The 15,919-nt window shown below is 46.4% G+C and overlaps 1 protein-coding gene across 2 annotated transcripts; it reads right to left on the reverse strand.

Annotated features, from left to right (window-relative positions):
• Nucleotides 1-774: 774 nt before the first annotated feature.
• Nucleotides 775-6,996, reverse strand: BOD1 (biorientation of chromosomes in cell division 1). 2 transcript variants are annotated; one of them, XM_084295380.1, is made up of 4 exons: nucleotides 6,761-6,996; nucleotides 5,891-6,015; nucleotides 3,879-4,079; nucleotides 775-2,587 (listed from the first exon to the last, which is right to left on the reverse strand). In XM_084295380.1, exons 1-3 carry the CDS (start codon nucleotides 6,992-6,994, stop codon nucleotides 3,881-3,883), a joined length of 558 nt encoding a protein of 185 aa, XP_084151506.1. In that variant the 5' UTR covers nucleotides 6,995-6,996; the 3' UTR covers nucleotides 775-2,587; nucleotides 3,879-3,880. The 2 variants fall into 2 exon arrangements, with proteins under 2 accessions (XP_084151506.1, XP_084151505.1); XM_084295379.1 differs by having other exon boundaries at nucleotides 775-2,671.
• Between the last annotated feature and the right edge of the window lie 8,923 nt (nucleotides 6,997-15,919).

Below are 15,919 nucleotides of genomic sequence, written 5' to 3' on the forward strand. Positions count from 1 at the left end.
AGCAATTTATAATCCTCCTTTCTTTTAGGAGAGAAGGGGCACAGGGCCAAATTAACCCTTAGCCTTCCCACTCCACTCCAGTGCAGTGTGTCTGGAGCAAGGCTCCCCTGCTCTGCATGCTGCCATGGTCATCTGTTGCTACTGAGACCTCCTCCTACCAGCTGTACTGCTGTACAGGGTGGCCTGATGCCATTGTAGTCTTCTGAAAGATTAAAAACCTGAGCTATTTTCCTGTGGAAAAGCCAAAGGTTGATCGCTTCCCCCTCCTACAATTAAAAAGCAAATGCCCTTTCACTGCTCACCCTTCTACTGCTGCAATGAGAGCAAGTCCATGGGCAAAGTCTCAGGAACCATCAGCCAAAGTGCTGATCTTCCTGGCAGGAAGGAACACAGTCTGGTGCATGCAGAAGGCTTAAATTTTGAAAAGTTGGTTGATATCTTACCTAGCTTAAAAGAAAGGGTTACAAAAAGCGTGTTTAAACATTCCTCATATGATACAGACAACTTTCTGAAACACTGTGGAAAGATGACTGTGTACAGGAGTATTTTGGCTGTGTAGGAAGAAGGTATTCGTAATTGCTGCTTTTTAGTTCACTCTTACTCGTGAAATAGTTGTCACAGAACAGCTACACAGTGAGCATCTTAAGGAGCACCCATTATTTCTAGAACATTTGCATGAGAGGTTGCAAAAAATCATAACATACCTATTAATCACTTAGAGTAAGAATCAGTTTTACTTCGAGAATGTGCTACAAATGCATTATTCATCACCTAATTACAAGTGCTGAACTGTAGTTATGTTTTGTCTTGACTAAAACATGCTTTCCCTTCTTCTACTGCTCCCACCCATTTTAAGATCAGGATTTTTTTTTTTTTTTTTAAACTTTGCTGTATTTAAATTGTATGGGATGTATGGTAAATCCTTTAACAGCCAAGCAACTAGAATTTCAGACACAGCCTTATAAGCTACTTGGCTGCCCTTGATAAGCACAGGGATGATAACTGTACAGTCATGCAATCCTTCTAGACAGGTTTGTGGTTTCCTCCCCCCCTTTATAGGGCTTTCATACCTGGGTTCACTGATTCATAGTACATTCTGTCTGCTTCTAATTCTGAAGTCATAATTAGACACTAAATGGCATAATTAAAACCCTTAGTCTGGCCTGCGAGATGGGGATTTCAAGGTGATTCCGTGATATGTCAGCTCTAACACATAACCCTTAAAACTTGTAGTTTATCACAGCTTACTGAAGTGTGTACTTATCTCTTTTTTTTTTTTTTTTTTTTTTTGTATATTGAGCCTGAAGTACAGCATCCAATTCCCTCCCTGCTCTAGGACTTATTAAGCTATGTACCTCAACCACCTTCCTACGTAACACAGGGATTCAGACATTGTGTTCCTCAGTGACAGAGGCAGCCACTAGCTTCTTAGAGGACTACTGGCTGAAAGGAAAAAAAAAAAAAAAACAAACACAAAAAAACAGGTCTAGACCATTGCCAGAAGTGCCTTGTTTTCCCAAGGCTGAGCATGCCTACACCATCACTACTATCAGACTGAACTTACTCAGGACTTACACCTTGTAACTAATAGGGCCTCCACGTAAGGTCAATTCAGTTACTGGATACTTGACTTTTCATAAGGAGAAGAATCCTAATGTGCATTTTACTTCATGATGACATCCACTATCAACATGGTGTTGTCAGAGCTGGGTTCATCTATGAACCGTGTAGGGCTGCACTTCCTTAGGGTTCCAGCAATCAGGACTTGTGGATTTCATCCACTTTTTCCTTAAGAAAAAGATCTCGAAAGCTGGGATTCTTTTTGAAGTTTTTTATTGCAAAAGGTATAGACATTTGCTGGCAGAATACTTGATCACATTATCTATTTGACTGTCATCCAGAGGACACTGCATGCATTCAAGCTGAAAGCACAGGGCAGTTTCCACTAGGCACCTGAGAAATTTCACGGGAAAGAAAAGTCTTTCAAGTTGAAAGAGACAAGTTTCAAACTGACCACCTGCTCTGGTGCCCTTTGTTTCCCAGAGTTACCTGGGAAATAAGAATTAAATCAGCTATAGTCATAGCTAACTGTAAACATTCTACTGCAATGAAACAGAAATTATCGGGATAATTGATCCTGAAGTGTTTTTTCCAGTTCTAAACAGGAAATGTGTCTTTCTAGAGCAAACAGTGCAATGAGTTACACCTGACCTAGCACCTACTGCTTGCTACTGTATTACACAGCAGAGGTGTATGATGCTTCTTCACATTGGGCCTATAACAAAAAAAATCTAACAACTCCTATGTGGCCTCCAAGAGGCGACCCCGATCCCCCAAACATTTTTTTTTCCTCTGCTCCCAAGTCTAATATCTCAACCCCCTTCCCTATTCCTTCCAAATAAGATCTAATTTCCTTTTTCATCCTGCCCCCCTGCCTGAAGGCATGACTAATAAGAATACATGCTGCTCCCTGTATTGCTGTTAACAGCAAAATTATCTTCGCGATTCGGCTGTCCCTCCACACGCAGAACTCCAGGTCCATCTGAATTTCAACGCCTTCTGACAGGTGGATCATCTCTGGCAGATCCTATAACAAATGCAACAAGCAATCCATTGCCAGTCTAGCAGGATGTGTATTTTGCAAGTGCAGCTGCTTAATATCAGGAACTCACTGCAAGAAAGAAAAAGAGTTTAGGGGATGGTACCTTCAAGAGTAAATGCATTTGAAGAGAGAATGTATAAAACTAATTAACAGTAGCACTGAGCTGCAGGTCATAGTGGACTTTTAACTACTTGAACCAGACAAATGCAGAGATGTTTCAAGGCACTATGGCTGCAAGTCACAGATAACTCAGTAACTCGGGATGATATTACAGGCACTTTCATTTCTATCAGAAAGTTAAAAATCCATGCTCGTTGCTGTAATCATTCCAAGCAGAACAGCAGCCACTGTGGGTTACTTACTGCTGTCTTAACTTTTTCCCCAATCTACAGTTGATTTATCTTCTTCCAGAAAGCACTGGTAATTAGAACAATTCACAACTAAAAACCATACTGCATGAAAGAAGTTGGTTCACCAGCAAAGCTGCAGATTGAAGTTTCCCATCAGGATAGTGGTTCCTCAGTAATGTGCACACAGGCCTCAATATTCAAACCGACGCTATGATACAGGGCCTTAGCAGAGATGCACAGTCATTTGTGTTAAGACAGAGCAGCAATTATAGCCCCCTGAGGCCCCTTTAGTTATTTTAATCACAAAAGCCAGAATGAACTTGTCTGCAACAAAGGCACCCTCAGTCCTTTCAGCTGGAAAGATACAGGTTGCTCTATTTACACAACTCAATTGGAAATGGAGTTATTCACTCCCAGATCCCTTAACCTCACTGAATATTTCAGTCACTAGCAAATCAACACTCCAGGGTAAGTTCTAAAGAAGAGCTATCTAAAAATTTCAGTGCTGAGGCACAATAACTTGTCACCACTCCACTTCCAGATGTATTTCAGTAAAAGATATATTTTTAATCCATTTGGAAGTGTTCTGAAAGCTGTCCAGCCAATTCCATGTCGATCGCTGCTCGATATGCTTTTACAGGAATAAAAGGCCTTTTGGCCCGATCCAAAACCAGCACTGGCTGAGTCCACAGTGTTCCTTGATAGCTGTTTTACATCATACCTATGTCTTCAGTCCTAATATATTTTTAGCAGACGCTTAAGTGGAAGCAGCTCAGATGACTGCCTGACACAGACAACGTGCTCATGATCAAAGTGTCCTCCCTGTTCAGCCAGGAAGAATACAGTGCCTTCTCTATCTTAGGTTATACAAACTGCAGAGATGAGCTATGTGAAAGCTCTAAGTAGTAAGTGCAGAAATACAAGACCTTTAGGAGGCATCCTGAGATGGAGCAGGAGGATCCTTATTCTCGGGCTCCGGAGGAGGAGCTGGCACGCTTTCCTCTTTCTTTTGTGCAGCCAAAAATTCATGAATCGCCCTCTCTATCTGGGGCCTGAAGATGTGGTTTAGTTTTGGATCCACCACCTGAGAAATAATTCTGTCCACTCCAGCTTCCAGCATTCCTGACCTTGAACAAAGACAAAGGAGTCATTCAGTTCCTCTGAAAAACTTCTCCCCACTCTCCTCCAGTAATTCTCCAGAGCCCTCCTGTCAACTGCAATTAGCATTAACATGGTGAGAACTGCAGCCCACTCAGTAGATCCTTAACAGGGAGTTGTTTCAACCACCTATTTCCCCCCCCTCACCCCTTCTCACTTCTCCCCACAGAATTAACAACTGACATCTGGTCTCACAGGTACTTAAATGACACCTTGGACAGGAGCCACTTTAATAGGGCTCATGTGGAAATGAGGTCAACATGAAAGCAAACAAACACATTTTGGCACAAACAAGGGAAACAAGCTATTCTGAGGAAGGCAGGTGAGAGCAGTCTTTTTTTTGGCTGACTGGAGGGAGAAGAGGCCTTCCCCCAATAACATTACTGTCACTCACTTCTTGTAACTGTTAGTCTAGACAGCTGTGTATTAATTAAGGAAACAAGAACACGTAGCACACGGCAAAGTTTCTGGAACCAAGCACCAGTAACTGAAGTGACTTATTGCTTCGAGGGCTGCGTCAGACTCTTGGATTGTGGGGCACAGGCAGTCTGGGCTTAAGTCATGTCTGTGAGGGACAGGAAACCCCGACAGTGCCTGCTGCTTGGAAAAGCAGCCACAAGACTTAACGAGGCTGCGGATGCTGGTGGGTGACTGGGTGCGGGGTCACCACACATCACATCACCTCTCACTAACAGCACGTGTGTGTCTGCATCCAGCAAAGGACAGCTACCCAGACATGCCTTGACAGCCTTCTGTGCTTGGTCCTGCACCCACAGAAGTGACAGGGACTCTCCAAACTCCATTTTTCTTTTTTTATACTAGTAACCTATCTAAAGCGAGCACTGTGCGTTCTGCTAACTACAGGCTCTTTGATGGAACATTCTGCTACTGCCATTTCACTCTTGTGGCTGATTATCATGAAATAAGAGGATGTGTGAAGTGATAGGCATGTCTCAAGGACTTTAAGTAAAGGTAGAAAGTTCTGTACTTTCAGTGGATACCCTCTTCTGTAATTACAGATTAAAAACTGAAACTAGCATTAGGTACTAATGATCTGCAGTTTCCATCAAGGGAAATACAGCTTCTGCGTGCAAGACATTTTAGTAACTCTTCTTGGAAGCATAAATGCCATTCTCAAGTTCACTACTGCCCCCTCCCCACAACACTGCTTATATCAATGACTTTTAGTCAAACCAGTTAAGGTTCCTACTTCAGGCTATGATGAGTTAGCAGCAGGAGGTGCTAAACCTAGATCTCTAAGCAGTGAAGTTAATCTGGCTTTCCTGCTGTGCTGGAAGTACATCTTAAATAGCTATTAAAAAGCTACACTCTGCTGCATGAAACTGGGATAGCCGCGTTTCATTACCGCCTGCTAGTGGTTGGAGCCTACTTAAACAAGCTTTGGAATCATTAAGTTTGTCTTTAAGTGACACGGGCTCTCCTCCTTTCAGGAAAGAAAGATCAAGGTTATTCAACTCAGCATATCAGGTACAGTTTTGCTAAGTGGGCAGTACTGGGTTTTTGCAGCAATAACTTGGCTGAGAACCTCACCATGCTCCCCAACTCTTGAAAACTACAAATTGCAGGTAAAGCAGCAACATAAGCCTTTCCGTGAGAGTTAAGACTGCATCCACTGTTACAATAAAACTCAAGAGACCGCAACAGAAGGTGCTGTGAGAAACTTAATGCTGCAAATTCTTATTTGACTGAGGTATCAAGATGGTTATACATTACTTATCAAATCACGTTACCACTGGTTTGCAGACCGGTGCTTACTTACTGAATCACACTCTGTCTGAGCCCATTTCGTAACTGGTTTTTGTTCATTGTTGGATTCCATTCCTGTTTGTCCAGGTGGGTCGATACAAAGTTGTCCACCTTCTGCCTCAAGTTTTGATAGGCTGGCTAAACAACAACAAAAGAAAATCCAGTTAAAGTGCTAAAAGATCCCCAACCCGCTGCCAGAACCCTGCATAGTACTTCTTTTGTTGTGTACATTCCTGTTTCGTTGTCTGTATTCAGACTTTCTGAACAAAGGTAAGCTTGTTTTACTTAACAACACAACTGGTAACTGCAACGAGCAGCCTGTCAGCATGCTGTTACAATAACAGAAATAACTGATTTGCTTAAAAATTGTTGTCTGCTCCTAACTTTACTTAGTGAAATACAAACCATCTGCGTAGACAGGAGTTGTTCATACAAGTTTGTTCTTGTCTGGAAACCATCTATCACAGAATTCCTAGGAAACCAAGCAATTAGCGAGCGTTGCTATCACCAAAGTGATTTGCTTCTGTGATACCAACATCAAAGCTAAAAATTGGAAGGGTTTTGTAGGTGGAAACTTAGGTTAATTCCCGTTTACTGGAAATAAAAAAAAGTACAAGAACATATGGCCACTGAGGTTACGGTGCTGTGCAAGGAGAGTGTGGCAGCACCTAAACGTCAAATGTGGTGTGAATGCGGGGTGATGCACGAAAGGGTCGGTAACAGAGGGGCAGCCACACCGAGGGCCGGGTCCCTCCGCCTGGGCAGCCCCCCCCAGGGCAGCTTCAGGAGCCGGCTGCGGGCTGCAGCACGGGCCTGGCGCCGAAACCGGCCCCTGAGGGACTCGAGACCGAGACAAAGGCCCCGGGGAGAGGCCCCCTCGCACCTTGGTGTCCACGTCGGCCAGGCAGTCCCTGCGGAAGCCGTCGAAGAGGCCGCGGCTCTTCAGCTGCTCCACGATGATGGCGATGAGCTGCGCGTCCCCGGGCGGCAGCGAGGCCGGGTCGGCGGCTCCGGGCCCTGAGGCGGAGGCCGAGCCCCCCGCTGCCCCCCCCCCGCCCGCCGCCCCTCCGCCCGCCCCGCCCGGCGCGGCCCCACCGCCGCCGCCGCTCTCCGACATGGCCGGCGGCCGCCACCCGCTCGCCTCAGGCCGGCGCCGGTGGCGCGCGGCGTTTTGCGTCGCCCCGCCGCGTTGCATCTCGGGGAGGCGAGTCCTCCCCCTGAGGAGCACTTATAGGCGGCGAGGCCTATTAGTTCAGGAGAACTACGACTCCCAGGGTGCATCGCGGCGGGACCGCGGAGGGGAGGGGAGCGGGGCTGTCGCGGTGCAGCTTGGGAGTTGTAGTTCGCTGGGGGGGTGCTGAGGTGGGCCTTGACAGGCCCTTGGGGGGCTGTGGTAGCCCCGGGGCGGTGCTGTGCCCCCCATCCCGAAATGTAGACGTGGGGAGTAGCGGTCCCGTCCTGTCCATGCCCTGAGACCCCCGGAGGTGTCCACTCCTTCATGATTTGGGAGGGGTTTTCAGTGGGGTTGTGAGGATGGCACTGGTGTGAACCCATTAAAAATGGTTTTCCTGGGATTGTGTTCATTAAATCACTAACAAAAGGAAGGGCAGCCCCCAAACCAGTCCTCTTAGGGCCAACCAACCCATGTTACAGACACTTTTCCTCTTGTGTGGCCTCAGACATGCTCTTAGACACTGCTCTGACTCTCTGCGAGCTCTGGGTACAAACCCCATGCGTCAGTTTTGTTCCTTTCCCAGTCACGGTGCAGGGAAGGATTTAATGCAGCAGGACGTGCCAGCCGCGGGGAGACCCTGCACGAGAGCAGTAATGCAAACACACCCCGCATGGGTGCCCTCTGTACCCTGCTGAACGAGTACCAAGTTGCAGCACTCTGTGCGCTGTCCTCCTCTGCCTGATTAAAATTCAGCAGCCCTGACAAGCAGCATAAGCTGTCCCCTTCCATCTGGCACCTCTGAGGAGAGAAGAGAGGAAAAAACCTGGTGGTGTTTTACAGAGCCCGAGCTTTGCTCTGACAAAAGCATCCTGTGCAAATGCTGTGTCCCGTGAAGAGGCACGGGCGCTGTCCTGCATTTCTCTTTAGTTTCACCCTGCCCGGACAAGGAGCAAATGGAGGGCTCGGGGTCTCCGTGTAACACTCCAGAGGCTTCTTCCACCAGCACTCCGCTTTTTTTTTTTTTTTTTTTTAATATAATTTATTTATTAATGAATTTTGAGACCAGGATCTGCTGTCAGGCTGCTCAGTCCCACACGTTGCTTCTCGGGCGCGGCTGCAGGCGGCTGCCCCGGCAGAGGGCACCCCGTCCCCTCCTCTGCCCCGTCCCGTCCTTTACTCAGCCCCGTCCCGTGCCCTGCCCCGTCCCGTCCCCTCCTCTGTCCCCTCCTGTCCCCTCCTGTCCCCTCCGCACCCAGCCGGGGCCAGGCAGCAGCAGCAGCCCGAGGCTGCCTCTCCCTGCCCGCACCCATCGCCGGGAGACATCCAGCCCGGGATTCATGCCCTGGGGGCTCCCGCAAGCCGATGACCCCCCCAATTAACAAATGACCCAAAGACACTGTCACCTGTCACCTGCCCCAGCCGTGGCACTTGCCCGGCAGCGCTTCCTTCCTCTGCACAGCACGGGCAGGGGGGGCTTGAGGTGTGCAGAAAGGGGAAACCTGGTAGGTAGCAGTGCAAGTGAGGATTCGTCGTGTTTTTTACAGGTTGGCTGGCTGTGTGACCTCGCTTAAGCAGTGTTTGGGGATCTGTAGCAAAGAAAAGCCCAGCATTTCACCTCATCTGTAGGGTATTTTTGCTCATCATCATAGCCTGTTGAATCCCAGTGTGTGAGATAAAGCAGGCCAGCCCCCAGTGGGGAGAATTCTGGGCCTGGCCGTGCGTCAAACCTAGCGCAAAATTTGTCAGGTCTGTGAACTTTTCCTCTCCTGTATCCCTGCCCTCAAGGAAAGATCCAGGCGGTGTGCACGGTTCAGGTCAGTAGGAGACTCGGGAAGGGTGAAATCTTATCTGTTTTCTGCTGGTTTTGAAGACCCAGTTCTTGGGTCGTAATACGTGTGTAGGGTGTTCAAGGCAAAGCTGAAAGCCTGAGGGAAAAAGTTTATTTCAGGAGAAATAACTAGAAAAAAAAATGTTTAGAAAGCTATTTGATGAAAATCAAAGCAATGATATTTAGTCTATTTTCATATGTTACAAGTCCCCTGAAGCCCATTCCATTGCTTGACCAGGGGAGATAAAAATGGTTGATCATAGTTTAAATTGGTAAAGTCTCACCCGTCCAGAGTCACGCTTTCCTTCACAGAAGCTCAGCTCTTTTTGTCAGTGGGTGCCACCACCGCCTCCCTTCAGGTTTCCTCCGTTCACAGCCCCCACTCTCCACCCACCCCCTGTTGCTGTCACAGGAGCAGCAAACCAGCTCCTGTTTTCTTGGAATTTCTGATATCATGGGGAAAAAGTTCCCCTCAGCTCCAGCTGCCTACAAAAAGTCATGGACATGAACATTTGTGGTAAACATTGTAAATCCTGTTTTATACTGCACCATTGGTTTTGCATGATTGACAACATTTCTTCCTTAGACGATGCGTGTAGCTTTTTCCTACGGCATGATTTGAAGCACAAGCCCCTGCCCATGAGGATTTGGGGTGGGGGCAATCAGTGTGGCTGGCAAAGGGGAAGGCTCACTTTCCTCTCTGAGGTTTGCCAGCTCCTGTGTCAGTGTTAAATGATGCAGACTGGACGGAGGAGACACAGTAGGAAGCTTTCTCTTCTTTCTGACAATTTCCAGCCACAAAACTAGAAGCCACTTACTGAGTCTAGCTTCTACCAGCTTTGGCCATACCAATGATCAGAGAAAGGTGGAGCTGCAGAGCCCCGCTGCAGGGGTGGGGGGTGAAGCTTCGTACGCATGTTTGGGCTGCTAGTGACAAAATTACTGAACTCTCTCTGCTTCAGCTGAAAACTTGTAGTGTTTTAGCATCAGTTCTGATTCTCTTGAAAAACTAGAGCATTGAACTGGGACCATGATTTGTCCAATGCCTGTGTGTTTTGGGTTTGGGAATAGCGTAATGATATAGCAAAAGAAAGTCTGTGTTAACCCCAAGGGAGATCAGACAGAGCTGAGCAGCTATGCAGGCAGTCCCTGCTCTGCATGGAATTCTGCCCCTGTAAATCCAATCACTTTATAAATAAATAAATAAATAAATAAATAAATATTTCCCTTCTAATTTCCATGTAGGAATAGCCCCTTAGGAATCTTGCCATGCTGTCAAAAAGCACTTCAAGCTGAAGTTGCACGTTGAATTTTGTTGTCCCAGCCTAGCTCACAAAATGGGCACTTGACGGATGTGCATTTCCAGCCATGGAAAGCAGCATCAGTGCAAGGTTTCATCACCACCACCACCTTCAGTTTCCTTTGCAGGAAGGGCTTTCTGGGTTGGACATGGGGTCTCAGGAGGAAGAGGAGACTGTGAATGGGGCTCGTGCCTGTGCCAGTATCAGTGTGTCTCTGCAAAGTGCTGCTGGAGGCAGAGCTGGTACTGAGACAGCCTTACCCTGTGCAATGCAAAAACCAGCTGCTCCTGAGTAGGAGCTGTGGAAGCTGCCTCCCTCCCTCCCTCCCTGCGCTGGGACCTCCAGCAGTACAGACCCAAATCTGCTTTGCTGTTCTGAGCAGGTGAGCATTTTCCCTGGTGTGTTTGCAACCTAGATATTGCCCTGATCTGGCTGCACACGAGAACTTTACAGTACGTTTTAGTGCAAGCTGGCTAGGAACAAAGGTGATTCTGGCAGCAGTGTCAATGAGATGGAATTTACTCTTCCCTTTTAGCAGAACACAAGCAATGCCTGCCTGGTTTGCCTGTGCTGAAGGGTGTGCAAGTTTTGCATCGTGCAGATCTGGCTCCTTGCAGCTGGGAGGAGGGAGCTGTGCTCAGCCCCAGTCCTCTGCACCATGGTGTTAACGACAGCGGTGCAGAAAGCCTTGAGGTAGGGAAAATGCATGTGTAGCAGTGAGGTCCTTTTGGTGTCCCAAGCTCCAGGTGGGCTGTTTGCTCTTTGCCTCAGGCCTTGAAGCGGTTAACGCAGCGCTCACCGCATGGTGGCTGGGCTGGGGTCAGTGCTGCAGCGAGCTTGCTTTGGCAGCCGGAGGAAGCGCCGGAGTTTTTAGATCCTGCGGATTTACAGAACGAACAGCTTGGCTGCACAGGTGGCAAATTATTGAAGGAGTTGAGAAGTCAAAGGAATGTTCACCAGCCCATGATTCTCTCCTGAAGAATGCACACCATGCGCTCAGCTTGCCAGCCAAAGCCCCGGAAGAAAATGTGTGTTCCCTGCACATTTGCCATTCATGTTGGGCAACATACTATCCACAGAGCATATGCTTTGTGTGTGACACACTTTCTGCATCAGCCACTACTCAGACTAAGCCCCCAGCCCCACAAATGTGGGTATGGCCTGAGCTCATAGCCAGCTTTGCTCGTGGCAGTGATTCCAAGAATAATGTATTTACTCCTGAGGTTTAATGTTAAGGTGTTGCTTGCAAGATTGGGTGTTGTTGCCTTATAAATATTGCTGGTGTGATGGACGACATTGCAATTCCTATATGGGTTTATTTTTATATGTAAATAAATACATGTGTGTGTGTATGTATGTGTAGAGTACCTGCAGAGGTATCAGGGTGTTAGAACAGCAGGTAGGGACTTCAGGCAGACAGAGTTTGTGTATGATATGCCCATTTCCATCCAGAATGGTGGTTCTTGCTCCCTTTCTCCCATTCTCCCTTGATCCCTTGCCCCCTTTCTCCCTCTTTTCTCCTTTTTTCCCACTGTGACCCAAACCCTTAGGAACTCCAGAGCACTGTGTCTTTTAGTACCTAAGGCCAAACCCATTTGTAAGGCTGAGCTGCCTCAGAACTTTTCAGAGTTGTGCATGCTGTGTCCTCAAGCAGGAATGTCACTGTTGTTCATTCTTAAATCATTGTTTCCATTATTATGAAAGACTAAAAGCATGTGGGAAAAATAATATAAATATTATTGCCATATATGCAGAAGTGGGTAATTTTCCACACCCAATTGTCAACCGAAACCTTGGAGTGCATCTGTGTAACAGAACACAGTGGAGTAATCAGCTTTCGTTTGAGGTTTTCACATGTTTCGTGAGCGTTTATAGAAAAACAGCGATTAGGTTGATGAATTCAGTAACTGCCCCGCTATGCAGGGAAACAGAGGCTCTTTGGTGGCAAAAACAATTTGCTTGTGATTGCTCTGGAATGCAGAGACAGGGATGGGAATAAATCTGAGAAACCTCGGCTCTCTGTGCACACTGCTGGACACAATCGCGTTTCTCAAAGCTCAATATTCACCTTTCCCAGAGCCCATAGGCTCGCCTGAGCAGCGTCTCACTTCCCATACCACCAATTTTACTAGTGAGGGCAGTACTGCTATAAAAAACGCCGTGAGAAGCAGCGTGCATGGCATGAATTGCTGCCTATTTCTGATCTTTCCCTTTTAATATCTGTGTCACGATAACGTGCCAGGATAGCCAGTTGTCCATTGCTTATTTTTACTGCATCACCTTTCCAGAAACTCTTCCCTGCAACTCTCTGTAGCTTTGAACCCAAACAGGGTTTGACCCTTTCCTTCTCCTTGCCCTACCCTACCTCAGCCTGGGGAATGAAACCCCATATTTAGAGCTGCTCAGTGGGAGGAAAGCGTGACATGCTGTAGCATTTAGGGACCTAATGCTGCCTGACAGCTGATTGGAAATACGCTGGTGTCAGAAAGGGAGCCAGCTGTTCCCTTACCTTCTGGAGGGAGGTAAAGACTGGGCTGTCACATCCAGGAGTCGAGCAGCAATTACCCTGACGTTAGAGGATGAAAGGATGCAAACAAGTAGGCTGAAAATTAATTTCTTTTGCCCCTATGTTTCATGCATCCATCAGCGGTACATCTGGGCACTGCGAATCTAATTTAAAAGTGTAATTTCTATCCCAAATGATCGTGTTTGCTGTACTTTTTGCTCTCAAGTCAAGTTCAAGGGGGAGCAAACATGGAGTAGAGGTTACCGCTACCTCTGTATGCTTTGCTTTAGCCTATTTCTGGGTGGATATGTGCACGTGTATTTCTTTGCATGGACTACTAACACATGTTTTATGCTCCAAGTAAGTTCCTTGCCCCTTATTTACAGCTTGCAGTTTTCTTCCCTTCTCCAAGGACCTGCAGCTCTTGACCTTTTAGCCTAGTAAATTATTTACACGTGAAACAGTGAATCAAAATGATGGGTCTCAGGAAGATGCTGCTTATTCTCAAGGAACAAAACCACATTTATTCCTGAAATCTCCTTCCTGAGGCTTTCACTGTAGGCTTGTGTGTCCTGTCCTCCTCAGCCCTCCGCGCTCTGAGAAGGAGAGGCACTCCTTTTTCACACGCCTGGTTCATTTGCAGAGGGAAATGTCTTTCTGCCTCTGATTTTCAAACATCCCCTCGACATTTGGGGATGGGGTGAGAGGACGTTAGTTTGATATCCTCCCCTAACTGGGAAACAATGGAAGAATGCAAGGAAAAAAAAAAAAAAAAAGGTGTGCAGAAAAGCCCAGGTTGCTACAGAAATCCCAAAGTGAGGCAGATACCAGCAGGATTAGGGATGTTTAACGCTCTGAGCTAAAAACTTTCTGCTCCATGGGGCATCTGGCCTCCCAAACACTCATTCCTTGTACGAGAAACTGCTGACGTGCAGGCTGGTGGGTTGCGATGCCCTGAACATGGTGTCTGGAGAGCACGGCCAGGTGACACGCTTTCCAGCACATTTGCTTTTGAGGCCCACCAGTAGCTGGCTGCCCAGGTGGCATGCCTCGGGGCTAATTTTAATGTTTGCCAAAGCCCCCAAGCTCCGTGTCAGTGCTTGCAGTAACTCCACGCTTTTGAAGCCTGAAATAAAAAATAATAAAAAAAAAATTAATAAAACAACTTCACGCTGACTATTTTTTAAAAAACAAAGTTGTTTCACATCAAGGGCCTCTAAAGGAAGGTTACTTAAGGAGGTTATTTTTAATTCACTGTAAAGTACACATAACACTACTCAGTAAAGCTCTTTCAGACTCTTTGATGAAAGGCGCTATTGTAAGTGAGACAATTGTGCACATGGTGTGATGGGGAGGTGTTTTTTTTCGTAGAGCTATATTAATCAAATCGAGAAAATGGTGCTGCAGGCTTTGTAGCAAGCACCTCGCCGAAACTCACACAGTTTTATCTGCAGGATGGAGAAAACATACACTGGGGAACGTGAGCCCAAGAAACAAAGTGGAACGAAAACAGAAAGTTATTTAAATACTTTGATTTCTTACCACATAATTTTGCCTATTGAGGGAATGTGGGAAAATCAACAAGAAGTCAACATTTGAAAAGCAAAGGTTTGTTTTGGAATTATCTCTATCAGCTTATTTTATTTAATTTTATTTTTTCTCAACACTGTTTCCCTTCACATTAAAAGGCTGGGACATGCCAAGCACCTCCTTTGCAGAAACCACCCTGGTTCTGAGTCAAAAAAAAGGAAAATAAAGCTTTCTGACATTATGAAAGTGAACATTCCAGAATAAAGTGGTTTATTTTCTCAAGAGCATAAGGAATTTCATAAACCATATATATTTCATGAGGAAAATGGCCAGTTTGTGGGTATTTCTTGAGAAATGAAATTTCTACATCATTAAATGGCCAGAGAGTAAATTGAGAAGGAAAATATATGAGGTTTTTGAGAACTTCTAATCTTGTTTTAGTTTTAGAAATGACAACATGGTTTGATAGTTCTGCTGGAGCTGCCACTCACGGAAAGGTGAGTTACACCTGTCCTGCAGTGATGTATGGCCCAAAGGGTGTACCAAGGGAAAGAAAACCTTTTGTAAAGGTTTATTTTATTAAGGTTTATATTCATAACATGGCCACGAAAGGAAAATCAAGTTGGTAATTGTCTTCTACACATTTTATATTTGGAAGGAGAAAAAAGCTGGGCAAGATCACGAAACCCTTGGAGAGAAAAAGATCTCATATCCTCCTCCCTATGTATAACTGCATTAAAACTTGCCTTCTTCTGAGCTTTGTGCAGTGCTCAGTGCCCATCATTTGTCTAACACGGAGTAGCCAAACGCACCACAGCTGGTATTTGAGATCCTTTTATCCATCCTTCTCCATACACACACACACAGAGACAAAAGTTAGTTTCCTTTAGGCAACGCAGAGCCCTGGGAGAGCGGCAATTTCTTTGATTGCTTATTGTAGCTGTAGCACTGGAGATAAAAGTTTAATGCATCCTTATTGTCTCTGTGCTTTTAAGTATTCAGCTGCACCGAGCAATGCATCTTCATCCACGTAACCAACTGAATGCAGTGGTTTAAGATTAACAGATTCAATGTCAGTGCCGTTACCTTTTTTTTTTGTTAGTGCTCAAGGAATAATTTGCATCGGAGGTGAGCGTCGCTGTAACAGCCCTGGCAGATGGGCACTGTGCAGCTCAGGTACGAGACAATGCAGACAGACGGGTTAGTAGAGGCAATAGCAGCAATCCCCGGTATGATATTGCTGTAACAAATGAGGGGCAAAGCAGCTTGGAAAAAATGGGGCTGGCCCCTATTCAAATACAGTGAGCTGCTGGGCTGAGCGCTGGGCCACAAGGGCAAGCTGAACCCTGCTTCTGAAACAGAGGAGAGGGTCTTTGGGCTGGATCCCCATCTCCATCATCCTCTCCTCTGTCCTAGAGAGAAGTGAAAGCTCTTTTAACCAATGCAGAAATTGCAATGCCACTCCCATTAGATAGGAACAAAAGAAGAGGGAGGCCAAGTTTTGTGCTGCCCTAATTTTAGATTGACATTTCCATATTCCTCTCGCCTTTTGTCACAGCGTTGGTTTCCCCTTGCAGCTCCCAGGAAGATGCTCGTGCTATTTCCCTGGCATTTCCTCTCCCCTCTCCTAACCACCATTCAGCTCCAGTTAGAAAAGGGAGGTCAGGAGAAAAGTGCCCTTTAGCTGACACTCGGGTAACCCA

This window comes from Netta rufina (assembly GCF_964035555.1).
Source record: "Netta rufina genome assembly, chromosome: 14".
In the NCBI taxonomy this organism is placed as follows: domain Eukaryota; kingdom Metazoa; phylum Chordata; class Aves; order Anseriformes; family Anatidae; genus Netta; species Netta rufina.

What these genes read in the sequence shown, in the direction of transcription:
- BOD1 (XM_084295380.1), bottom strand. Translation starts at nt 6,994, where the DNA reads ATGTCGGAGAGCGGCGGCGGCGGTGGGGCCGCGCCGGGCGGGGCGGGC. An exon ending in TGGCCGACGTGGACACCAAG is followed by an intron (nt 6,016 to 6,760) that starts GTGCGAGGGGGC and finishes GTTGTTGTTTAG; the next exon opens with CCAGCCTATCAAAACTTGAG. An exon ending in CTCAGACAGAGTGTGATTCA is followed by an intron (nt 4,080 to 5,890) that starts GTAAGTAAGCAC and finishes TCTTTGTTCAAG; the next exon opens with GTCAGGAATGCTGGAAGCTG.